The following is a 26,675-nucleotide window of genomic DNA, read 5'->3' as shown; positions in this document are numbered from 1 at the left end:
GTGTCAAGAAAGTAAACAAAGCCAAAGTCATTTTTCACAAACGTTATGTACAGTTTTTATTTCAAAAAGCAGCATGTACGAGCTGAAGCCTTTACACATTCTATTTAAACAACAAGAAAAAGGTTAAAATCCTCCATAATTTAAACACTTGTTTCATAAAAATAACATCCATTTATTTATTCTCAAACAGGTAACAAAAAGCTACAAAATGACTGGAGATCTATGCACAGAAATAAAAACATAGAAAAGTCAGTGTGGCTGGACTGTACACAGGTGGCTTCCTGATCTCTTCCTCCTCTTCATCTTCATGCCATCGAAGCTTCATCATCAAGTGAACTTATACGTGTGACAGTCAAGGACACTAACTTTTGTCCACGGCAAATATCACTGCAGTCACAGTAACTATAAAACTAACACACAGTAGCATATTTACTCAACATGCTGGAATGTGCCACTCTGTCCTAAAACATTAAGGCTACAGTCATGGTTGAAATGTATTAAAATATGAGAAACAACTGTCTGTCTGATAGATGTAGACACCTGGTTTTACACACTTTAATTTAATGCCTCTAATAATAATTAGGTCAAAACTGAGTGAGTGAGTAACTGTGACTGAGTGAGTGACTATGTGCGTGAGTGAGTGAGTGAGTGAGTGACGCAGTCACAGTCAGCCTGCCACTCAGTCAGTCAGCCACTCACTCACCCACTCACTCACTCACTCACTCACTCACTCACCCACTCACCCACTCACTCACCCACTCACTCACTCACCCACTCACTCACTCAACCACACTCACCCACTCACTCACCCACTCACTCACTCACCCACTCACTCACTCAACCACACTCACTCACTCACTCACCCACTCACTCACTCACCCACTCACTCACTCACTCACTCACTCACCCACTCACTCACTCAACCACACTCACTCACTCACTCACTCACTCACTCACTCATTGTCACTCAATCAGTCACTCACTCAGTCACTAAGTGAGTGACTGTCACTCACTCGATCACAATCAGTCACTTACTCATTCAGTCACTCGCTCAGTCAGTCACTGTCACTAACTCATTCACTCACTCAATCACAGTCACTCACTCACTCAGTCAGTCAGTCAGTCACTCACTGTCACTCACTCAGTCACTGTGATTCACTCACTCACTCAGTGAGTGACTAAATGAGTGACTGATTGAACGACAATGACTGAGTGACAGTAAGTGACAATGACTAAGTCAGTCACTGACAGTCAGTCATTCACTTGGTCACTGTCAGTCAGTCAGTCAGTCAGTCAGTCAGTCAGTCAGTCAGTCAGTCAGTCACTCACTCGGTGAGTGTCACTCACTCAATCACTGTCACTCAATCACTGTCACTCAATCACTGTCACTCAATCACTGTCACTCAATCACTCACTCACACAGCGATGATTCAGTTATTCGCAGTGAGAGTCCACTGCCACTGGCAGAGAGACTGAGACTGAAGTAACATCAGAGAGAGTTATTTATGCAGAAGAGCATAAATACGTTAAAAGACGGATAAATCGATTTTGATCAAATGTTTGTGGCAAGTGGGACCTCACAAGCTCATGAAATACTCCACTAACTCTACTCCACAGGTCCCATCGTACTGCAGCAGCAGTTACCGTCCTGTAGAAAGCCATTGCTGTTACCTGTCATTGCTGGAAAGGATATGAGTCATAGTCGAGTTTCTGGGTGAGAACTCCGGTCAGGATGAACTCGGCGTTGTGGACATCTGGACAACAGAGACAACACAGTGATGTTTCCAGCCACAAATGACATTAAAGCACAATTACCGACAAAATAAACTATACATTCAAAATCTATTCATGTTGAGGGGCCATAAGCTCTTGCTTTAGTGCCGTCTACACAGTGTGTGTGTATGTGTGTGTGTATGTGTGTGTGTGTGTGTGTGTGTGTGTCTTACCAATGTTTTTCAAGAAGTATTCTCTACAGAGGTGGAGGTCATTGTCACAGGAAATTAAGATGATTTCTGGAAGGTTCTGCAACAAAAAAAACAACAACATATAGTTACAACTTTATTAATAAACATATAAAGTTAGACTTTTGTCAAATAATCAGAGGTTTTTAGCCTCTGTTGTTCTTTTCTTTTCTAATTGTTATCAGTACTAATGCTAAATACTGAAAAACTAACAGGTTTATTATCCTCATTCCTTAACGCTTTAACACCAAGATCAACATCAGTTTTGTTGTAATGCATTCAAACACCATTCACAAGCTTAAAACCTCTAGAACCTGAGAAAATTTGTTTAATTTCTCTAAAAAAAAAAAAAAAAGTGGAACATGTAAGTAAGTAATTAAGTGAGAAATGTCCCACAATTTTTTTTTTTTTTTTTGTAAAACTTTTGTAAAAGCTGACAAGAAAATGATCTGAAAATTGGCAGATTATTATTAGATATTATCAAAAAACTAGGGAAAAAGTCCCGGGGCCTGTAATACAATAATATTTAAATCTATGTTACAGAAAAAAATATATTTCTAATTTTTAATTCTTTCTTAATATAATTTTCTTCAGGTTTTTATTTTTTTCCTCATTTTCTTGTAACTTTTGACTAATTTCTTGCTCATCTTTGAGCCATTTCTTGTTAAGTTGCTCATTGCCTGTTTTGAAAGAAATTTAGCCAATATTCCCAGGTTTCAATGGGTTAATACCTTAAAACAAATGTATTTTAGAGGCTTATAAACCATGCATATTCAAATATTTCCAACAGGATTCGGGGTTTTTCAGGATTCAGTAGAACATGATAGTGGAGAGGTGCATTAAAGACTTGCAGGTGCTTGAAGGACCTTGTTCTGTTTATGCTCCATGATCTTCCTGTAGGAGGGCTGTTTGGCCAGCAGCTTCCCCCCAGCGCTCTCCAGGATGGGCTTCATGGTGCTGAGGCTGGGGCAGATTCCCGGGGTGAGGTAGAAGTACTTCCCCTACACCATCAATCACATCAAGCAAAGGACAAAGAAACAGTCAGGCAGTGAAGGTCAGGGGCAAAGTTTACACATTTTCACCACTGTGTCAGATCTTTCAAGTATTTCAACCAGTGACTATTATGGCTGGGCAATATGGCTAACAAATAATATTACGATATTTTTATGGTTTATTGCGATACACAATATATAACTCGATATTGTGAAATCTTATCGAAATACCACACACTACTAAAAAAACAAATAATTAAATAAATTAGGTACTGCCAGAAATTACCTTTTAAAATAAAATACTGTTATAATGTTAAATAAATTACTGTTATAGTAAAGTATTGTTATAATCAGATAAATCAAAGCGGACGAATGCAAAGTGTTATCAGATGACGTAAACAAAATAAACGGTATAGCATAATATGAAACAAACTTTACCATAGTGTTTGTTTATTTACTTTGTTTGTTGTGTGTAAGATCTATGCCATGTCTGTGTGGCTCTAAAGTTATTTGGTTGTTTTTTATAACAATGACAATAAACGATTGATTGACTGACTGAAATGATACTTTTTTTATGGTCAGATGATATATTTCGTGTTTTTGCACAGCCATAGTGAGTATAAACAAAAAAGCAGTTTGATTTTGCATGAATCATTCCATTCATCTGGTTTTAAAGCTCCAGTATGGCTGCTTTCACAGTGGACTTGTGTGACTCTAACCTTGAAGAGCGGAGCGCTGTGGGCTCTCTTTAGCGACTCCTCCAAACTGAAGGCAAACAAAACCTCGGCCTCTGCATCCCTCAGAGTGTAGCTCTGCTCATCTGCAACACACACACACACACACACACACACACACACACACACAAACACACACACAAACACACACACACATTAGGCTAGGTCACTACTGCGTGTAACAAATAAAATCATAAAATAAAGTATCTTTTCATATACACTTTGTTTAATTTCATAAATCATGATGTTTTTCATGAGGGAAAAGGAAAAAGAAGGCAGCAGCGAAGGGAAAAAGAGAAACTAAACGTGCTGTTATTGAAATGCTGCATTCATTCTAATGATGTAACTGCAGTGTGACTGGTGTCAGCCCTGTTTTTTTATAGACAGAATTAAACTAGTTGAAGACGCTTTGCATGTCGCTGCTGGTTGTGCCTTGGATTTTAGAATTGTGAACTATTTTTACAACTTTTTTTAAAAGATTATTTTTGGGGCTACTTGCCTTTACTATAGGATACCTTCAGAAAGACAAAAACGGGGGCAGAGAAAGAGGGGTGACACGCACACAAACACACACTCACACTCACAGACACACATAAACCCACACATACCCACAAACTTCTGGCTCCTCCAGCTCTCCTCCAGCCACTCCGGGCTGACAATGTGTTTGACCACAGACATGGCGGTGAGGAACTTGACGGTGCGAGTCACCTTACTGGCCACCAGGTGAGTGACTTTCTGACTGTTGTCTGCTACTTCGCCACCTAAAGCATGTAACCTCTGCGGGGGAGGGAGAGATGAGGACAGACACCATCAGACTGAGGACATTTAGCAGCAGGAGACACAGAGAAGTTCGTGTTAAGAAGAAACATGTTTACACACAGAAAGCTAGAGACCTCATCATCACTTTCCCCGCTGCTGACGAGATATGCACTCAATCGCTGTTTTCACTGTTATACTGTAGGTGGGGCTGTTTTGGATGTGGTGCGATAGAACAACATTTCTGTGTCCAAAAACAAACAAAGAAGGCGATCCCAGGGTAACAGGAAGAGAGGACTACTGACTTGCCAACTTTCACGCTATTTAGAGGCTTTTCAGATCCCCTCAGAGACACTATTTTAAAAAAGGTAACAAGAGACACATTTAGCGACTTGTTCAGATTATCGGGAAAAAAGGGAGAAATATATTGTGGTTTATTCCTGACATTTTGAGGAATGTTCCACTCTGTAGTTCCACTTTACCTCAAACAGAATACAATTTCAGCATTATTTTTGTACAATCCAAGCTGACATAAGAAAATAAAGAGACAAGAAAGAGTAGGCATGAAATCGATTTTTCCCTTAAAAACGACTTTCTTTGACAAAACTACGATTTGCTCTGCTTTTTGTATGTTTTTTTTTTTATGAAAATGCACAAATTCAGGTGTTGTTTATAAAAAAAAGCTCCAGAAAGAGCTAGAATAATTTTTGCGCGTGTATGTATGAAAACAGATGATCTGTTTTTTATTTTGATGGATTCATTGTTTATATATTCAAAACACAAAATATTCTGGGGGTCTTGAAAGATTAGTAAATATGACGAAAAATGCTGGCTACTTAATAAATAATAAATTTAATTTATAGTGCACTTTTCATACAAGGAACGCAGCTCATAGTGCTTCATAATGAAAGAAATGCAACTCAAAACAGATAAAGACGTGATAAACGTGGTGAAAAGTAGAGACCAGTAAGAACAATAAAAATAAGAGATTTGATGTAAAATAATACATACAAGAAATGCATTAATTAACCCGCTGAAACAGAAACTGAACTGAAATTAGCCTAATTTCTTTCAAAAACATGATAAGGCAATGAGCAATTTACGAAAAAGATTACCCAGAAATCAGCAAATAAAAACTGAAAAAAGTGCGAGAAATTACCTAAAAACATATTGAAAACTAACATTAAAAACAAACCAAATTCAAACAAACGGGAGAGTAAAAAAACAAAAGAAACAGCAAAACAAAACAAAAAAATGCTTAAAAGTTAAATTATTCTGTACAATGATTTTAAATATATAATCATGATACTTAGAAATGTAATTCTCAGGAAAATGTTTAGCTGTAAAAAAAATCAAAATCTAATTTCTTGCAATTTTGGGAAATTTCTTGCCAACTTGCTCAGGGTGCAAAGATTTAAATACTTGGGAAAGTCATCTAAAAGCATCACAAGGAAAGTGAGTTTTTTTTTTATGGGTACTCCATAATTTTGAGTGTAGTACAAAACCTGCGCTGCCTATTTTCTTGTACGTATAATTGTGTGTATTTAAAAACTCAGCAGCAGAAAATCTGAGAGCTCGTGAAGGATTGTAGAATGACAGAGTAATAATAATAATAATCATAATAATAATGATAATAATACTCTGGCGGGGAAAGTGTTGAAGCTGATGGTTGCTCTCTGTCCACATGATGATGAATGTGTGTGTGCGTGAGTCTGACTGTACCTTTGTGTACTGCTGTACTTGTGTGGGCTCAAAGCCTGTGAACATGACTCTGGGCGTGGACTCTGGAGGAAGCTTCTTATTGGGAGACTGGATCTCCTCCAGCCTGCGCACATGCACGCACACGCGCACGCGCGCGCGCGCGCGCACGCACGCACACACACACACACACACACACACACACACACACACACACACACACACACACACACACACACACACACACTGCACTTTTAATAAAAGCAAACGAGGGTTCCTGCAGCTCGAGGCAAGGTGGGCTAATGCCACTTGGAAATGTATTTATAATCAATTTTATAAAAACCAAAACTTGAAAGGCAATTTCATTTTGCCCAAATATTTATTGTAGCACAAAACATGACTTTTGAAAAAAAAAGTTAGATGATCTATGTTAAATGTTGAAACAAAATCATCATGACGAGTTCATTTATTAATAATTTTAAAAAATAAAAGTAGATGTTGCAGATCGTTTTGAGACCTTACAATGCAACATCAGAAAAAACAGCAATTCACAAACTCTTACTTCAAATATGGTGGTGAAGGGATGACGTATTTTTGTAGGCCAACCAGGAAGTTAGCGTCACACTGGTTCCCTCGTCAAAAACCTCATGGGACTTTTGAATGGGATTTTCAATTATCGCCAAAAATAGCCTGACGCTCACACATTTTGTTCAGAATGATAATCTTCACAGATGAACACCACTTTTGTGTGTTCTGAAGATATTGTTAGGCTATAAACCAACTACATCATGGTCACACGACTTAAACTTCACCATCACTGATGTCCCCGACACACACTGTAGTTCCATTCAGCAACCACCTTTTTAAGACGCGTCAAACTTTAAAAGTTCAAAAATTGGGTTTATACGGACGTATTTTATATTGCAGAACAAAACTTCTAAATGTCCTTAGTCTGTGCTAAACACAGACCTTATTTGAGGCATTTTACTGAAAACCCATTCAAAAACCCAGAGACTCTGAGACGAGGGAACTGGAAGTGCAAAAATGCTAATGGACTTCCACTCATTACTTCACTGCTCTATGTCTGAGCATTTTTAACACTTTATAAAAAAAATATTTTAAATCTATTTAATAGAGATTAAGGTCTTATTTTTAGATTAATGAATTCGGTGCCTTTTAAGAATTTTTAAGGATCTACAGGAACTCTGATAACTCAGTAATCTGGACAGCTGATGTTGGGTCCAACTCTGCCGTGTCACAGAGTCAGACAGCCTGTGCTCAGGTGTGCTGGACTGACCTGGCCTTCTTGCTTGCAGGCTGGTTGGTGGAGTCGGATATCTTCTGCCTCTGGAGCAGCTGGAGACTCTGAACACAACACAACCACAACAGAGACAGTCAGACGAGCAGCACAAACACAAGCAGTGCAACATTTATCCTTCACTGCATGTTTGGTCTCTTCTGTCTGTCCTGAGAGAACAAATTTCAGACCCTAAAAACATTACATCACATCTAGTCTCACAGGGTCTTTTTTATATAGTTTACACTGACTCTGTACATGTGGGTCAAACCATGGAGGGTTTTTCTGGTATGTTGTGAAAATGTGAACAGAGTGTAATATATTCTAACGCTCATATTTCTTGGTTTAGAAAGAAAGTATATTAGATAAGTTCTGTTCCAAAAGGTAACCAGTGCAAACTGTAAAACACTCTACACTCTGCACTGGGGTCAACCCACACTGGTTTTTCACAGCCGATACCGATAACAATTACTAGCAGTTAATGAGGTCGATAACAGATATTTGGAACCGATATGCTTTAACAATAAAAACAAAAATCTTTCTGTCAGTACTTAGAATTTGTAAAATATAACAAAGTCCCACGAAAAACTTTGTTAAAATGCCTTTAGCAAATGTTTAATCAAAACTGAAACGTTAATATCATCTATAGCAAGTTCCCAGCAATGTTTTTCATAAAGTCAAGTGAGGTTTTTGATGCACAGATAGAGGAAGCGTAAAACGAACTGTGGCGTTCATGTCACGAAACAAACTCACCGCCAAAGCTTCAGAAGACACTTTAATCGGCGTCCTCCAGGCAGCTGCAGAGAAAACAGAAGCCAACGCAGGACACTGTGATTAACATGCACACACCACAGCATGATGCGTATATCAAGCTTAAGGCCTTTTAATTTCTCCTATGTATATATATATATATGTCATGAGCTGGGCCATATGAGGAAAATCAACTATCATTATTTTTTTTTACCAAATACCCAAATAGGAAAAGGACAATAATACTGAAGGGTTGACTATTGGTTCTTTCGCAAAATATTTACACAATGAGATGTATGATAAATAATCATCAGTCATGAAAATAATGACTAAGTGGCTAAAGGCAAATAATAAAACAGATAGAATATTCTGGTAAGTTCAGAAAGTGACATCACTTAAATATAATGCAGCCTCTAAAAGCAGGAGAAGATGACGCTTAACATATTACAATAATACTGTATTATGTTAAGCGTCCTCTTCTCCTGCTTTGTATATTATACAAAATCTGAGATGATATCTAGTCTTAAATCAAGATATCAATAAAATATCAATATATTGCCCAGCCCTTCACACAGTGAATAGTGCATATTTCTATACTATATAAAACCATATTACTTGTTGACACACACACACACACACACAGCATGTGCTGACTGTTTGACATATTGTGTGATATCCCACATACTGTCTTTCTCTGTATATTCAGTTACTATTTCTCAACTATCCCATTATATGTTTAATATCAATGCTCGCCATAAAATGATTTAAAAACGGTATTTTCAAGTGTACATACCCAGCAGGTTCTGCACCAGCTGTGGGTTAGGCACCAGTGGTTCAGGGTGTGTGTAGATGGAGTATCTGCTGTGCTGAATCTGTCGCAGTGCTTCGAAGTTGCCCAGCAGGATATCACACAGCCACTGGGCGTTCACACACGGGATCTTCCACTCCTTGGCCTTCTCATATTTGAGCCCACTGGGTCTGAAGGGAGATCAGCAAGATGAACATTTTAGCAGCTCTCTACCTGATCCTTCACAGGACGATGTGGCTGGGTGGCAGAAAACATTCAGAATCGATGGTGCAAATCCAACCACACAATACAAAGATTACATTTTGTACCGTAACCCCCCCCCCTCGATCTTACTCTTTACAGATGAGGACGGTGTTACTGCGACACAGATACCCCGTGTATCTGGCACCGGCTAGGTAGGCCATCAGCTTCAGGTCGTCTCTGTCAGCATCCACAAAACCTGTCACTGAAATAATCTGACAGAGACAGAGAAAAGGTTCGAGTCCAAAGATAAAAGGGTGACCTCACAGACATACAATGGTAAAAAAAAAATGTGTTCCGAAGACAAAAATATATAAACATAAGCATAACATGGTAAAAAAAAACATTAAATAATAAAAAAAAATCCATACATTTAAGGAAATGCCTTTTTATGAAATACAGCAACAGATGTCAGGCTTCATAAACACAACTAAGTGAACCAAAGCAGCAATGTTTGTGTGAGCTGGACCTACGTGTTGGGAGCAGGGTTTGGCTCCTGGAGGGAAGGCGAAGGGCAGATGTAAAGTTCGGTGAGGAGGAACCATCCTCTTCCTCTTCAGTACAGTATTGAGCCAGTGGGCCGTTACACAGCGTTTTCCCTCTCTGAGTGCCTGGCAGAGAAAACGTCACACACATCATCAACTGTAAGCAGGCTTTAATCACAGATTTGTGTGAAACTTAAGCAGCATTTTTGAAATGTTGATAAAAAACAATTGTGAGATGACATCTCAGTAACCATGGTGATGGATGTTGAAAACATTAGCAGCTTTAGCCGTCACTATTTCCAATCCAAGGCCACATAGGTGTGTTATGCGAATGATAATGGAAAGGTGAGCTCCTTATACGTGGGAGCGGCCACGTAAGAGGGATTTCTGGGAGATGAAAGTTCACGATTTCACAGAGGAATTGTGGATTGAAAACTTCCAGATGATTCGCTCAACTTTTGAAGAGTTATGTGATGCAATAACAGCTCTTGTAGCTCCTGCTGCATCATGATGGAGTCAGTTCCTACTGACAAGCACATAGACATAGCATCATGTGACCTAGAACAGCCCAAAAAGTGTTTACATTGCAGATTTGGGAAATACAGCTTTTTTGAATCGCCTGATATACCACCTCATGTGAGTGTTACAACTTTTTTCCAATAAATGCACATTTTGGGTAAAATTGCCGTATTTCCATTTGGGGTATTTTATATTTACGATTATGATTTGGTCACTTTGAGGGCTAATGGAAACCATTTTTTCTACCTACTTTTCAACCACTCAACTGGTCAACAGCCGGGAAAAAAATCGACACATTATGTCTAGATTAAGTCGACTGCTCACAGTACGCAATTCACTTTACCAGATGGTGCTTTGTGTCCACCTCAGTGTCTTTTTCTCTTCTCTTTACAACAATCAGACATCAATGTTAACTGTAGTTAAAGGTTGTAGTTAAAGCCCACCCAAATAAAAACCATTACCGTTAACGGTAACGTTGCAAAGAGAACAAAGACTGGCTAACGCTAACACCACGGCATAGTGAAGACCTTTTTGATGGCTTCTGTGTTAAATAAGAAGCTTCTGTCCACAAAGGTTCTGTGCAGCATCTTTGGATAAGTCATTGTTAGTTTAGACAGCACGCCGACTGTTTGTCCAAATGAGCTAAGGGGGCGATGCTTAGCGATAAGTAAATTCTGTGCTGAGAGCTGCACTGTGAGCCTTTTTCTCTGGACATTGACAGCAAAAAAAATGTTGAACTATAATTTGTTTAACGATCAACAATCTGTTTTATACTAATGATTTTTGACTTCTGCAGTGCTGTTATCTTCCATTTTTCTTTTACTGTTATCGCATTCCCACCAAAATCAGCGTGTGCACATGTGATGTTTAAACACAGGTAAATTGCTAAATATGAGCGAGTGGCTTTATTCCCACAGCCACTGAACTCACCTCTGGAGAGTGAGTCGTCCTTTCTGTCAGCCGGCGTGTGTGTGCATGTGTGTTGTTTTATTTATAGTGTGTCCATGCGATGTCATGGACAGGCAGCAGAACAGGTAAACAGCAGACAGCCGGTGTGAATGCCGAATGTACGCTTTCCCATTGCACGTAAAAGCCAGATGTTAGCGGGTTTCTCGTGTGTGTTTTTTATATCAACTCGCACTACATGTTGTATAGTGTTAACAGAGTTGTGTTTGTTCTGACAGCGCATGTTCTTACCTGTACATACATGTTGCTGACTTGACTCTCACACAGCAGGTGAGTGCAGCGGCTGGTCAGGGTGGGGTCAACAGCACCTCCACACGCCTGGATAACCTGAGGGAGGGAGTTTAGTAAAAAAAAACTATTTCACAACATCTTTTAGCATTTTAGCATTCTCTGTTGCGTAGTACAGTGGCCCGGAGAGCTCAATGCACTGTGAATTAAGAAAACATGCAAATAGAAACAATAACAAGAAATTGAACATTTTCTCCAATTTAACGACATATTGTGCTTGCAGGGCAACAGTAGCTTAACACCGTTTGGATTTTTGCTGACCCACGCTGCATATCTACAGTACATTCCAATAGCTCATATACAGTATCATATTTCATCATTATTATATCCACCCTTTACATAAGTTGCAGGCTATGTCTTTCTGACTGTTCTGTATCTGTAAAAGATAAGATAATGCTCTTCTTGCTTTTTTGTGTGACTGAAAAACCATCTTACCCTCTTCCATGTGGCCAGGAGCTGTTTGTCAGCCATCTGTTCGGGGTAGTCAGCGATAGCAAACACGCAGCCGAGCAGGAAGCCATCCTGTGGAACTGACAATTAGAGGAGAGAAAAGGTAAACAAGTGAATCTGCAGGTTCAAGACAACCACGTCAAGAACTTTCTAATGAGCCTGCATGAGGATCTGAGTTGACCCAGGGGTCAGCTAATGTTGGTATCAGTGTCAAATCCTCACACTTGAGATCATCAAGACCATCAAGTCCTAAATCCTAAACATTACATCTGTAATTCTATAGAGTGGGGCTGCACCTATCACTTTTTTTGATTAATCTGACAGTTATTTTTTAAATAAGTCGACTAGTCTGATGATTTATTTATACATTATTCTAAAGAATTTACTACTCGATTAAAATAAAAATCAATTTACCCACAAATAAATGTCAACAAAATTGTCTCATTAATATCAAAATAATTTTATTCAATAATCTCTAAAAGAGCAATGAAAATAATAGAAGTGTATTTTAAAATTAATCTACATTCCACATCACTGTGTAATGATACAAATAATACTAATTAGAAAAAATAAACCCTATTTTTCAGATGCCTGATCAAAAAATATAATAGACCTCAAACTTAAAAGCAGGCTGTGACACAAAAATTAACCTTTAGGACCGACTTGAATATTATACATGCTCGTAACACTCTGCACACAAAATGCGCTTTTCAAAAATCAAGCCTCAAAAAAGATTAAACATTAACATTATTTTCTATTGTCACGGAGTTAATTTTTTTAACCAACTTCAGTCCTAATAAACATCAAATATTCATCATGTATTTTCTCCATATTTCCATATGTCAAATATGGTAAAATAGTCAAAATGACAAATTACAAGCCAAAAGCCCAGATTGACAAATAATACAACACATATTTTAATGCTTTGATGGCTATGGGATCAAAAATGTCAGTTTGAATGGGCTTCAATGGAAAATTTTTTGCACTTAACAGTATTAAAATAACAATTTTGTTTCCACAGTGTATTTTAGATTAATTGTAGGAGCTGAGCTGGAAATTCCAAGATTAAACAAAAATATACAATCTTGCCAAAATGTCTGCTATATGCATGAACACAGATACAATTATCAAAAAAATGAAGAATAAAAAGCCCATAAAATGCTCTAAACAGTCCCTAAGGATTAATTTAATCACTTTTATAACCGCCCTTTCCACCAACTGGAGAATCAGTAGGTTTTCTTTTGTTCAGTACTTGACTTGATAACTCATCATGGATATGACACAGATATATTTTGGAGTTGGAGTAATATGCAGTGAAGATAATCACTGGCAAATGTATTTTTGCATCAATATGGCAAGAAAAAATAACTGAAACTAATTATAGACTGCAACAGCAGCCACACATTGTATCAGCGATCCTTTGAAGCTGTTTTCTCACTTGTATTGCTATTAAAGTAAATAGAGAATATAAAACTGCAAAATAACATTGTTAAATTACACCTGGTGTAATGTTTGCAATGGTGCAGAAAGTTTACGTGACTACTACCAACAGAAACAAGGTCCATGTGTTGATAATCCTAATATATCATGTTTGAACGGGGACAAAAAGTAAACAGGATGGTGCTGTCTTGCTGCTTCAACATCAATTCCTTAACTGATGACGTTGATTATGCTGATGATTTGCCCAAGCCGTAACTATACAGTCTTTATGTACAAGGTACGAGGTAGATTTATTTGTATTTTTTTAAAACTACATTTATAACCATTGAAAGACAGCACCCACTCAAACCACAATCTGTTCACTGCGCTGCCATATGGGAAAAGATACACAAGTAGCCGCTGCCGTACCACCAGACTACAGAACAGCTTTGTTCCCCAGGCTGTGAGAATCCTAAACTCCTCCTTTGACTCCAAAAGATGGAGCAGGATTTATGACACATTTTAATTCTAAAATCTATCTTCTACTTTCTTAGTGATATTTCACTCTGAACTCATGTGTTAATGTAAATACATAAACAGCAGGGCAGAGAGTGATCATAATCACCCTCCACACTGAATCTGGGTGTACTTACTTTCTTGTCCCGGCTCGTGTCCAAACAGCTGGGAGATGTGCTGCTGCTGCTGCTGGAGCTGAGGCTGCAGCGTCGTCTGCTGCTGCTGCTGCTGCTGCTGCTGTTGCTGTTGCTGTTGCTGCTGCAGGGCCTGCTGATTCTGGTGTTGCACAGCCTGCTGCTGCTGCTGCTGCTGCTGCTGCTGCTGCTGATTCTGCAGGTGCTGCTGCTGTTGCTGCTGCTGCTGCATCTGCTGCATGTGTTGCTGCTGCTGTAGGAAATGCTGCTGCTGGAGATGCTGTTGGTGTAACTGCTGTTGATTCTGCTGTTGCTGTTGTTGCTGCTGCTGCTGTAACATCTGCATGCGTTGCTGCTGTTGTTGGAACTGCTGCAGCTGTTGTTGCAGTGCCTGTTGCTGCTGCAGCTGCTGTAAACCGGGCCGCAGGAGCTGCTGGGGCCGCAGTTGCTGCTGGGAGAATGCATGCTGCTGCTGCTGCTGCTGCTGCTGCTGCTGCTGTGAGAACATCTGCTGTTGGTGCATTTGCTGCTGCTGTTGCAGAAACTGTTGCTGCTGTTGGGGCAACTGTGCAAAGCCTTGTTGCTGTGCCACCTGCGACTGTTGCTGTTGATGTTGTTGCTGTTGGTGATGGAGCTGCATCATCTGATGCTGCTGTTGGAGGTGCATCATGGGATGCTGCGGTTGCTGTGGTAACTGTTGGTGTTGCTGCTGGGCAGCCTGGTGAGACTGCTGCTGTTGCAGTAGCTGTTGCTCCGCTGTGAGCGGCTGGCCGGCCAGCTTGGACTGATTGAACAGAAGAGGGTTGGTACTGTTTGGGGTCTGAGCATGGCTCTGATTGGTCTGCTGCTCCAGTGGCTTTGTCTGGTTTGCTGTCAGATTCTGGAGGATCTACAACAGAGGACAAAGAATAAGAAAATAAAATGTAGACAAAAAATGGACATACACATACATCACTAGTCCATATTCAGTGATATCTGAATGATACTAGTCACATTTCATGTGTGAAATCTGCTGGGATTTCTTACATGTGCTACGTTGGCAGGTCGATTAGCTGGCTGCATGTCAGAGTTGTTGGTGATGTTGCGAAGGGTTCTAGCAGCTGGGCTCCACCCAGGGATGCCCTCTGGAACTGGTACACCTAAAAAGCAGAAATGATAAAACCTTCATTAAAAGGATACTGAGTTAGAACAAGACAGACTTGTCAGCTTAAAATGAGGATACTACTGATAGGAAATTACATTCACTCATCTTATGTAAAGAAAAAAAATGAGAAAGGAATCTCAACCTGCATGCAGAGCATCTTCTTTATACTGATATTTGGTAATTTATTGTGTAAACTCTAGGACTAGCACTTTCTTGGTCAACTGACCTATCACTAAGCCACACCCTTGAATGCCACGAGCCAATCACATTTCGTGCAACTACATGATGCATCTGGATATCCTGCTAGTCGACCTCCATAACAAAGCGTCAGAAATTTTGATATCCTGTGGTTTTATTGAAATGTATGCAGTGGAATGGAGTACATTTTATCCCATTCCCTAAACCTCACAGAAACAGAGCAAAGTGTCTCCTTCAGTCTGGCATCAGTTGGACTAACATGTTTACATGTGTTTTGAAAGTCCAGTTTTAGTCAAACTTATACAATAATTTGACTTTTTCTCACATAATGTACATGCACAGAGTGTAGAAGTTGTTTTAATGTGGGCCTTATGTCGACATAGAGCTGTATGTAGGAGGAACTGTGCAGCCTTGTGAATGAAGTTTAGATCTCCTCTGACATACGGACCTTGCTGTGTGGTGTGGCTGACGGTGGCAGCAGCCGAGCGAGCCTCTGCAGGCAGGGCTCCTCCGCTGCCAGGTACAGGAGGCACCGTGGCACACAGGTTAATCAGCCCACTGCCTGTGGATGACACCGGCTCTTTGCTGCCGGGTGGCCCCGCTCGCCGTCTTGCCGTGCCAGTCGGAATAGGGGGTGTCGGCGTGACTACTTCAGCCGGCGTCCAGTTGAGGTTGGTGCCCTCCTTTTCTGTGAAGGAGTCATCGTCAGAGTCGTCGAACATGCGCTCGCTGCGGCGCTCGGGTTTGCAGGGAGAGGTTGGGGAGACTGAGTTCAGTTTTTTGGGCCCTGGTCGTCTGCGGGGGCTGGACTCCTCGCCAGACGAGCCGCCACTGGACAGCCGGGATCGCCGGGGGCTGTAGCTTCCATCTGACTGGGAGTGCTGGTCATATGACTCTGTTTCACTCTCCTCCTCTTCCTCAGGCTCCACGTATGTGAGTCTGGGGTGATAGAGAGTCTCATCTTTTCTGCCTTTGTCTGTAAAAGGTGGAAAGAGGAAAAAAGTCACAATTTTGTGTAACTGATCTATTGGTTTGGCTGATCAATGGGCGTCAATAGGACACTTTATAAACTATCATTATTGGTGTCTTCAATAGTGGCAGATGGCTGCGCAGCCTCCAGCAGGCAGGAAGAGACGTATATCACAAACCACAGCTGAAGAGGGGACGATTGTGTTTAATGATCGGTAGACACAGCTTCAGAGAAAGTACATTCCTGCTGGTGTGTAACTGTGTCCAAGTGTTCTGTTCTTTATTTTAACATGTCTTCAGTCATTGGCTGCAGAGCAACAACAGCTCCAACGCTGTATCGCTAGAGCAAAAATCTATGAATGAGTGAATAATCCCAGTTTTAGAATAACAAATGAAAATGAAAATCTCTCCAGCGTTTTGACCTGGTCTCCTGGTGTGCCCTGAAAATCTCAAGGTGACTTGAAAATGAATAGCTTCCAAAACTAAAAATTATCTCGTGGCGATTTTCCGTCCCTGTGAACCAGTCATGTTGTGCTGACAGTTAAGATGTCACAGTGAAGTTGACCTTTTGGATAAAATATGTCATCACTTTATCATAATATATATCTTATTAGACATTTGTGTGATTATTAGTGTCTGAATTCTTGGGTTATGGCCAAAAACATGTCTTGTGAGGTTACAGTAAATGCATACGATACAGCACTAAAATTACCTTTAACTGAATCTGTTATCCAGTCTGGGGTGACAATCTTGATTCCCGGGTGTTTCAGGGCACACTCAAACTTGGCCTGGAGGGCAAAAAACAAAACAAAAATACTCTCTTAGAAATGCTTAGAAAAGCTCTTTTTACATTGAGATGGCACTACAGAGCCACTACAAAGTCCCTTTTTATGCCTCCTTTGAATTTTTACACAGAACCAATCATTCCAATATGTGATTATAGGCTGCATTTTGGCTTTGTGGAATCAAAAGAGGCATGACATTTTAAACATGTTATGCCCCGTCTACGGGTGGCCAGGACACAACATGATAAAGACCCAATTCCCTTTAGTCCCAAGCAGCCACGAGGACAAGTTTGTTAAGATTTAACAAATGAAGTGATTTATTTACAACATATGATTTATATTTAAGTTTTTAATTTAATTTAATTTAAGTTAACTAAACTGAAGTTTCACCCTTACATTACCCAAAATAAACCCAACTAAACACAAACTCTCAAACAAAGGAAAGCATGGCGTGACCATTTCAGAGAGGAGAGAGAGGAGGTTTCCCCTGCGCTGCGGTGACGTCATTAAGCTTGTTAAAAAAATGGTAAATGGACTATACTTTTCTAGTCTTATTGACCACTCAAAGCGCTTTAACACTACATGTCACATTCACCCATTCACACACACACTCACACACTGGTGGCTGAGGCTACTGTACAAGGTGCCACCTGCTACTCAGAAACACACTCACACTCGGATGATGCCGCATCAGGAGCAATTCAGGGTTCAGTATCTTGCCTAAGGATACTTCGACATGTTGCCTGGAGGAGCTAGGGATCGAACCGCTGACCTTCTGATTAGAGGACAACCTGCTCTACCTCTGAGCCACAGCCGCCCATAAGGGAAAAGAGGTAAACTTTGACGCTCTGCAGAGAGAGCAGCAGGGAGAGAGCTTCCTTTTCTATAGTGCTTTAGTAGAGCTGGTGTTTGTTAAACTTTTTAGAAAAATAGGAGATTGGATGGTCTATACCCTGCACAGCATCCTGGAGAAGAACAACACATGCGCCAAACGCACTCGCGTCGACCTCTAATTTAAAGGACCGTGAGAAGTTTGGCGCAGCGACGACTAGCGCACTACACAACAGCGCCTTAGCTGAGTCAAAAGCAGTCTGACAAGCGGGAGACCACACAAAACTTTTACTGGGGCTCACGAGACATGTCAGAGGAGCTACAACATCGGAAAAATTACGACAAAATCCTCGGTAATACCCACACATAACAAGGAAACTGCGCAAGCTTTTCTTTGACTGTGACACGGAAAATCAATAATGGCTTGCACTTTCTCACAAGCACTTTGCCACAAGGCGCACCTGCCTTTGCCCCACCTGTTTACCCAGATAAGTGACTTTGCCAAATTCACATTTTGCAAGGTTAACGGTTAGGGAGGCTTCGCGGAGACAAGTGAAAATTTGTGACAGGGTGGCGAGATGGTCAGACCAGGTGGAAGAATAGGCAACCACATCGTCAAGATACGATTCACAATTCTGGACTCCAGCCAGTACGCAGTGCATAAGGCGCTGAAACGTAGCAGGAGCGTTACACAAGCCAAATGGCATTATAGTCTATTGGAGGAAGGTGTCAGGTGTAACAACGTTGGTCTCTGATCTAACACGTAACATATGCGTCAGCACCGCGTTCTAAACAGTAACAAAGGCATAACGTGGCAATAACAATCATTTACCCTCTCTCCCTTATTAAAACATCACACTTGACTCATCCACATCTTTCCGGCTTTACACGGGCCTTTCAGTGCTGTTAATACCTCTATTCTCTGCTCAAGGGTGAAACAACTCTTAACTGCTTTTACACAGAGATGCTGCTGTAGGGCACAGCGAAGTCCCCCTTTATACCGCCCTACAATTATACAGAACCCAACGACGGCAGCATCATTTCGCTTGAGTGTGTGATTATACACTGCATCACAGCAACCCAAGATAAAAGGAGCAATTACAGGCATGATGTCAAACACAGGAGCGTCCACCTCTAGCGTGAAATATAGTTAACACATCGACAGTGCTTAATAAACAATAACAAAAGCATGACATGACAATCACAGTTATTTACCCTCTCTGTTATATGGCAGCTGATCATGTCCTCTGCTCCAGCAGGGAGCTCCTGAATCTCATTGTTTTCCCAGTTTCAGGACATTTATGACCGCTGCTCTTCTACTTTGTCTTAGCCGCTATGTTAACAGCCGCTTTTAAAATCTCCCGCGGTGGGTCAAACACATAAACACATTGTCAAAACATCTCACCCGTGCCGCCCATGGTCACGTCTTTCTAGCTTTGTGTTTTACACAGACCTTGTTTCAGAGCTATTACTACCTCCATTCTCAGCTCAGAGGTGACACAACTCTATACCCCCCTTTCCATGATCGTACGTTTCATATAGAACAGCTAAGCGGCATAAACGCACATTATTCCTGCCTTGAACAGGCAGTGTAAAAACGGCTCATGACAATCTTTTATCTGCACTTGCAACATAGGCACATCTATAAAAGTACATTTTTACATCGCGCGGCCAATAATTCTGTGACAGAAATCCTTTGCAAAAACATGCATAGTGGAACTAATAAAATTACAACTACACACAGGGAATGCACTTACCCCCTTTGGTTCCTTCACTACTAAATGGGTGACCTTCTTGTTGAGGTTTAGTTGACATTCTCCCCCATAAAAGGTTATGTAGGCCCACAAAGCATTAAGATCATCTGGAAGCTGTGAACAAACATACATATACGATAATGAGCTTAACCCTTAAGGACCGTTTGGTGCATTTTACGCACTTTTCATTCTCAATTTTTTGATCATTTTGGCTGTGTTCATGCATATGGCATACATTTTGCCAAGATTGTGTATTTTTGTTTAATCTTGGAATCTCCAGCTCAGGTCCTACAATAAGTCTAAAATACACAGTGGGAACAAATACATTCATACTGTTTAGTGCCAAAAATGCTCCAATGAAACACATTCAAACTGACATTTTTGATCCCACAGCCATCAAAGCATCAAAACATGTGTTGTATTATTTCTGGGTGGCCTTCTGGACTTTTGTCTTGAAATTTGTCATTTTCATATTTGATACCTGATGATGTCATTTTTACAATATTTGGCACATAGAGTAAATACATGCTATTTCCACTAAGTGAACAGTCACAATCAATGTTTGCTGCAAATCGTTGACATATAGCAGGCTGGGATCATCAAAATAATAATCTACTTTTTGTATTCGCAATTTGTATGCAGCGCGGTATAAGTATTTGACACTGCACAAAAAATACTAATGCAGAAAAATCCATGTTGATGCTTATCATTGATATAGTCCAGGCGGTTACAATGCAAAAAAAAAAAAAAAAAAAAAGAAATCTAGTTTGCATGTAGTATATTGAAAATAATTCATTTTTGATTTGTTTGTTTTTTTTTCATCTAAAAACATAGTGGCATCATGACAAAAACCTGGCATTTATTGACTTAAAGTTCTGAAAATTGATTAATATTTGATATCTATGATTAGGACTGATGCTGATTCAAATATTAACTCAATGTAGTAGGAAATCATATTAATGTATCATATTTTTTTAAAGCTTGATTTTGAAAAAAGGGTACAGCGATATGAAAGTGTGTAATATTTACAGGGTTAAGACTTGTTTTTGTCTTTAAAAGTAAAAAAGGGTCAGCCAAAATAAGACTTCCCAGTCCTCTGTTTAGAAACAATCTGTCTTTGATGCAGAATGATTTAACTGATCTCTCATGTCTCTAAAATTCCATATTATGTACATGTTGACACCATGAGAATATTCAATTAATTTCTAAAAGACAGCACACTCTCTCTCTCTCACACACACACACACACACACACACACACACACACACACACACACACAACACACACACACACACACCACACACACACACAAACACACACAAACACTTACCCTAGGAAGACAAGCTGTCACACCAAAGAATATCTGTCCTGATTCTGGGGAAAATCCAGTAACTCTGTGGTGTTTATGGTTATGGAAAAACAGCCTCTCTTACTGTGGCATTCTGATGACACATTCTATTATCATTTGAGCCAATCAGCTCCATTTTTAATTTCCATATTCTAAACATCAATATTGTACTGTTTTTACCACTGTTACTTTTTTTCAGAACATGTTGAAATGACACAGGTGTGAGGTTTTGCTGGTGGAAGGATACGGCAACAGGTCTCCACATCTGACTGAGAGGATCACCCAGGAAGGCTGGAAAACAGAAAGAGAGCCATGAGTTAATGCCTGAGATTTACTTCTTTCTCTCAGTTACACTAGTTCAGAGAGACTATAATCCTTTAATCATTTTCCTTGGGCTGCATTCAGATGTCTTTTACAAGTATTAAACCATTGAAACCTGACAAAATTGGTTTTTTTCCTCTCAAAAACATGGCAGAAGAAGGCGAGTCAAACAAATGTATAAAAGGTGACCTAAAAAAATGTCTAAATAGCAAAAACGAAGAGAGATAATTACAAAATTATCAAATAACTCAATAAATATATAATATTATATATATAATATTATATAATATATAAGGAAATCTACATTTATAATAATGTAAAAAAGAATATTAATTGTAATTTATGTTTTTTTTTTATTTTAGCAATTTTTCATGTCATTTACTTTTTGTTTTTTTTTTTTTTGTTCTTTAACTTTTTTTGCTAATTTTACGTAATTTTCTTGCAACTTTTTATTAATTTCTTTCCAATTTTTGAGTCATTCGTTTTTAAGTTGTCCATTGCTTTCTTTCTATGTCTTTGAAAGAAATCAAGCCAATTTTCTCAGGTTTCAAAGGGTTAAATCAGTCTATCAATTCAATGGTTTATAACGTTAAATCATAGGTACAGTTCCAGGTACAATTCAAATGATGTGATCCTGTCGCTTCTTCAACTCTCAAGCAATTTAATCCTTGTTGCCTTTATTATCGCCCGTGTTTCCAGACTGGCTGCAGTTTGTTTTTTTTTTTTGTGTGTGTGTGTGTGTGTGTGTGTGTGTGTGTGTGTGTGTGTGTGTTTAAATGATGCATCAATTGTTGTTTTAACTGTTGTCTTTCTTTTTTGTAATGTGGATCTTAAGAAGTGTGCTATAAAGTAGTATTATTATAAGAGTATTATTATCATAATCATTATCATAATTGTTGTTGTTGTCATAATCCCTTGAAACCTGGATTGATATCAGTTTTCTTTTACTGCATTTAGATGCCTTTCACAAGCTATATGACCCTCTGAAACCTGTGCAAATTGGTTTGGTTTCTTTTGAGCAATGATCATGAAATGTCCCACAAAATTGCAAGAAATTAGAAATAGGTGAAGAGAAAATTAACTAAAAATTTGTTTTTAAAAAAAAAAAGGGGATTATTATTAGAATTTCTTTTTTTTTTTTTTAAATAGGGAAAAATGTCCCAAAACATATATCAACAATTCATTAATGGTAAATTAGAAATTATGTTACAGAAAAAAATATAATAAAATATATAAAATAATTTTTTCAGCACTTTTTAAGGTAAAGTATGCTGATTTTGACCCTGTAGAGATGTTTATTGTCACTCCAGTTACAGAAGTAAAAACTTTTTAAAAAATAATCATCTCTAGCATGCTGTGATTTTATGCGTTAAAGGAAAAGTTTTGGGAAATATGTGCTATCCTTCTGTTTCCAGTCTTAATGCTGGGATAAAATGACCAACTATAGGGCCGATTTAAAACAAAAAATAACAACAAACAAAATAGCATAATTTAAGGTTAGAGTGAAAAATTTAGACAAATGAGACAAAGCCAAAGGGAACTTTCATACTGCTGCATGATAACCACCCTGAAAACTGCCTGTCTGCAAGAGCGTTCTCCAAAAGGTTAAACATTTTTAAAGCGGCTGCAGCTGTAACTGTCCACAGCTGTGATGCCAGGCAGCTGCTCCAGTCAACACTGGCAGAAGTTCGAGTTAGCTTGTAGTTGCATATTGTGGCAAGTCAATGGAAACCACTAAAATTACCAAATATTTCTGCATATTCAGATAATTCATCATCTGAAGTTTGGTGGAAATGATATCCCAGGCCCAGTTTTTCTTCTGGTTGTCCTCAAAAGTTGCTGGTTCTGTATTGGACAACATTGTTGTCAGTGCATTGTAAGTGTGAACATACTCAGACACAACCCATACCTTGACAACAGGCAGGTCAAAAACCTCTCTTGACTCGCCCACCTCGGGGTTGTCCCCGTCCTCTGCGATGATGTGAGTGGCCAGAGCATTGTAGGACACCTCCTTCCCTTTTCCTGCCTTCAGCAGCTGCACCACCTGAAACATCAGCAGACAGTTCAGTGTAACAAAGCAGACATGCTTAAACAATGACACTAACAATCTTCACAGTGTATTTAACAAGGGGTGCAACGATTCATCCACCTGCATTTATATATCGATTACATGAGCAATGAAACTGTATCATGGATGCAAAGTGTAGACATCGATCCTTATCATCCTCTTTCAGATGCAACTTTATTTTGAAAGCAGCCAAGAGGAAGATGATGAGGATAATGCTATTTACTGGGAAATAAATCATCAGTGTGGAAATGTTTTGATTTCGGAGAAAACAGACGGAACATATCATATGTAAACAAAAGCCGTACTCAGGAAACACAATGTATGCCGGGCATCTCACTTGGCTAACTTATTTCAGCAACATTAGCTGCAGAAGGTGGGACAGTTCAGGCTGGCATCAGAGTAGTCAGAGTGCTGAAATAAGGTCTGCATAAACAGGGCAGCCGACAGTACAGGATCATGGGTAGCAAGACTGTGATGTTTTGACAGCTTATTATGCATGCAACCCATGGTGGGAGAATTAAAAAGTAGCTTTTAGCAGTTAGTGGCTAACTTAAAAAAGAAGAACAGTGGCCAAAAATATCAGCAAACTGGAAAAACAATGAGATTCAGGAGCTCCTTACCCTTTGAGCAGAGGACAAGATCGGCTGCCATTTACCAGGAACTTTAAATGATTGTTATTGCCATTGTTATGCTTTATAAAGCGCTGCTGACACGTATATTATGACAAACTAGTGGCCGACACGTTGTGTTAAATGTTGCGCCTCTTTCGATTCCACAATGCCAGCACGCTGTCTAAAATCACACACTGGACAGACATGATGCTGCCATAATTTTGTTTGTCAGGCACGAACAAGGGACTTTATGGCTGCCCTATAGCGTGATCTCTGTGTTAAAAGAGCTTATGATTGCAATGCAAAATCACTAAAACAAAGAAGTTGTCTGAGATGAAGCAACTACACAGTTTATTCATAGTAATATTATGAAATACATAAGTCATTAGACAGGTGTTGGAATATGATACATTTAGAATGACAATACAGCTAGAAAATTAGTTTGAGGAGGTGTGAGTTGCCACAAGATGCTTTGAGGAGCTGTGGTCGTCCATTGTCACACAGCATAATGACAAGTTGCTGTCATTCATCACCATGAAGCAAACAAATCAACCAATCACTGTCACAGAAGTCTGACAGCATCTCCTTTGTGATGATTAGGTTAGGAGGGACTACATGTCTGTCAGAAATTTAGAGCATATCCACCAAATTCAAGAAAATCCTAATGGATTTCAAAGGCTGCAGCATTTCAGTAAAGGATTTGGAAAAAATGTCTTTAGCAGATATTTAATCAAAACTGAAAAGTTCAACATCATATACACTGAGTTCCAGCAGTGAAGCCAAGTGAAAATTTGAATTAAAAATGAATAAATAAGAAATTGCTCCCTGAGGTTTTGAAAAGTAAAACTTCCTCTAATGCTGACACCTTCTTTGCAATTTTTAATGTTTTAATTTATCAGGGATAAATAAAGTAAAATGCAGATGCAGATATGCAGATAATTGGCAAAATGCCAAACACCAGCCTCGATAATTGACCATGCCAATAATCTGTCGACCCCTGAATTTCACCACATATTTCAAAATAAGGTGCTGGCTGAACTGTGCTCAATAAGTTTACGTTTTAAGCAAAAAAGCTGTGGTGACAGCCAGGGTTGAAATTAGCACGAGCCACCAGCCAATTGCCGGTGCAATATGAAAGTGGCTGCTAGATTTGCTTATCACCAGTCAAAATAACATTGCTAGTCTATTGACTGGCTGGTAGGTTTAGGAGTCCACCAACCACAGAAACAGGTGGACAAAAAAAGTTAATTTCCAACTCTGGTGACAGCTACTACACTGCAACGTTATACTCTCATGCTCTTATGTCACTTATGTAAAAAACCTCACAACGTGGTGTATCACTTGACAACGGTGCTGCGTTCCATTAATTGTTAAAAATCACCCAAATTGATGGGAAATATCAGCTTATACGTAGCTTCTGTTGTATATAAACACGCTGAAAGAGAGGTGCAACTGGGATCACTATTTGGCAGGAAGTACAGCTGTCTGCCACAGGTCCCGAGCACCAACGACTGATATAGCGGTGATACATGCGCAGTTAGGGGCGCCCTATTAAGCAAGATGTTGGTAGTCACAGGTTGATGCAGAATAACATTGTGCATTATTATGAGCACCTGGTTATTTCACTGCCCAACAGAGCAGCACAGTAATAGCACCGAGACTGCCGAGCGGTCGTGGTTTCGAAAGAGCAAGCCAACCAACGCCAGCTTTCTTATTAGCTTAGCAAGCCCTATGACAGATAAACCGCAGGCAATAAGCTAGCAGCTAACTGCGAAACTCCTAGCTAATGCTAAGGGGCTGTATAAAAAGTGCAGTGCTAGACAAGTTAGCTGCTAAACAAAATATTCACAGTAAACGCGAGTACCATGAACACAATCTCACACATGACTTTACGAGACAAAATATAGGGACCGCTGCAATACTTAAATGTTGCCCAAAGAGCAAGCTCACAGTTGTACGTGTAGCTCGTCAGCCAGTTAGCATGCTAGTTAGCTTCTGCTGCAGCACCTCATTTAAACTGAATGCTGCTAGCAACTTAGCCTGCTACCAACTTAGCTACAAGAAGCTAACGTCCACAGCCTCACCTTTTGGTCAATGTCCCCTACCACGTAGAATTTGACATCTTTGAAAAGTTCGTCGGAAACCTTATTTTCCTCTTCAGACATAATTATCCATTAATAGCATGGGGTTATATATAGAAAACCCAGTTGAAAGCTAAAAGAGTAAAAGTGTCAATGTTCAAGAAGCTGCTTTAGAGCATACAGTAAACCGGAGACACTCTAGCGCCAAATCGCTGAGCGCGCCTCGGACTACAACATTCTGAGATACTGACGGGGGGGGCTCTGTAATACATTATTAGTTGTGTGATCATTTTTTTGTATTTCATAACTCTCTAATCCATTGTATTGCCTAGCATGGCTCTTTTAAAATATGATTTGATCAAAAGTATTAATATGACAAATTTACAAGAACGGAAATATCAAAATATTTTTTCCAATGTATATGTAATCGCCCTGTAATACGAGAGTTGATGTTTTTATCCAAACGTGTAACCTACATTATCTCAATCAGAAAGTGAATTGAGGACATTTCATTAAATCATGCCATTTGCATTTAACAAAAGCATTCATAA

General features: G+C 39.5%; 1 protein-coding gene across 2 annotated transcripts; it reads right to left on the bottom strand.

The window, feature by feature from the left end:
* Positions 1-51: 51 nt before the first annotated feature.
* On the bottom strand, positions 52-26,318 carry paxip1 (PAX interacting (with transcription-activation domain) protein 1). 2 transcript variants are annotated; one of them, XM_042498250.1, is made up of 23 exons: positions 26,128-26,318; positions 23,274-23,408; positions 21,291-21,334; positions 21,026-21,089; positions 19,698-19,808; positions 17,037-17,112; positions 15,804-16,331; positions 15,040-15,152; positions 14,017-14,902; positions 11,930-12,024; positions 11,438-11,533; positions 9,710-9,847; positions 9,330-9,451; positions 8,982-9,166; positions 8,192-8,235; positions 7,439-7,506; positions 6,166-6,268; positions 4,296-4,464; positions 3,673-3,773; positions 2,828-2,962; positions 1,947-2,022; positions 1,694-1,754; positions 52-343 (listed from the first exon to the last, which is right to left on the bottom strand). In XM_042498250.1, the coding sequence occupies exons 1-23, from the start codon at positions 26,206-26,208 to the stop codon at positions 328-330; spliced, it is 3,447 nt and encodes a 1,148-aa protein (XP_042354184.1). In that variant the 5' UTR covers positions 26,209-26,318; the 3' UTR covers positions 52-327. The 2 variants fall into 2 exon arrangements, with proteins under 2 accessions (XP_042354184.1, XP_042354183.1); XM_042498249.1 differs by lacking the exon at positions 52-343 and having other exon boundaries at positions 1,675-1,754.
* Between the last annotated feature and the right edge of the window lie 357 nt (positions 26,319-26,675).

Source organism: Plectropomus leopardus, chromosome 12 (genome assembly GCF_008729295.1).
Source record: "Plectropomus leopardus isolate mb chromosome 12, YSFRI_Pleo_2.0, whole genome shotgun sequence".
Classification (NCBI taxonomy): domain Eukaryota; kingdom Metazoa; phylum Chordata; class Actinopteri; order Perciformes; family Serranidae; genus Plectropomus; species Plectropomus leopardus.
Note: the sequence above shows the minus strand (reverse complement) of the source record. Positions and strands in the feature narration are given on the sequence as shown.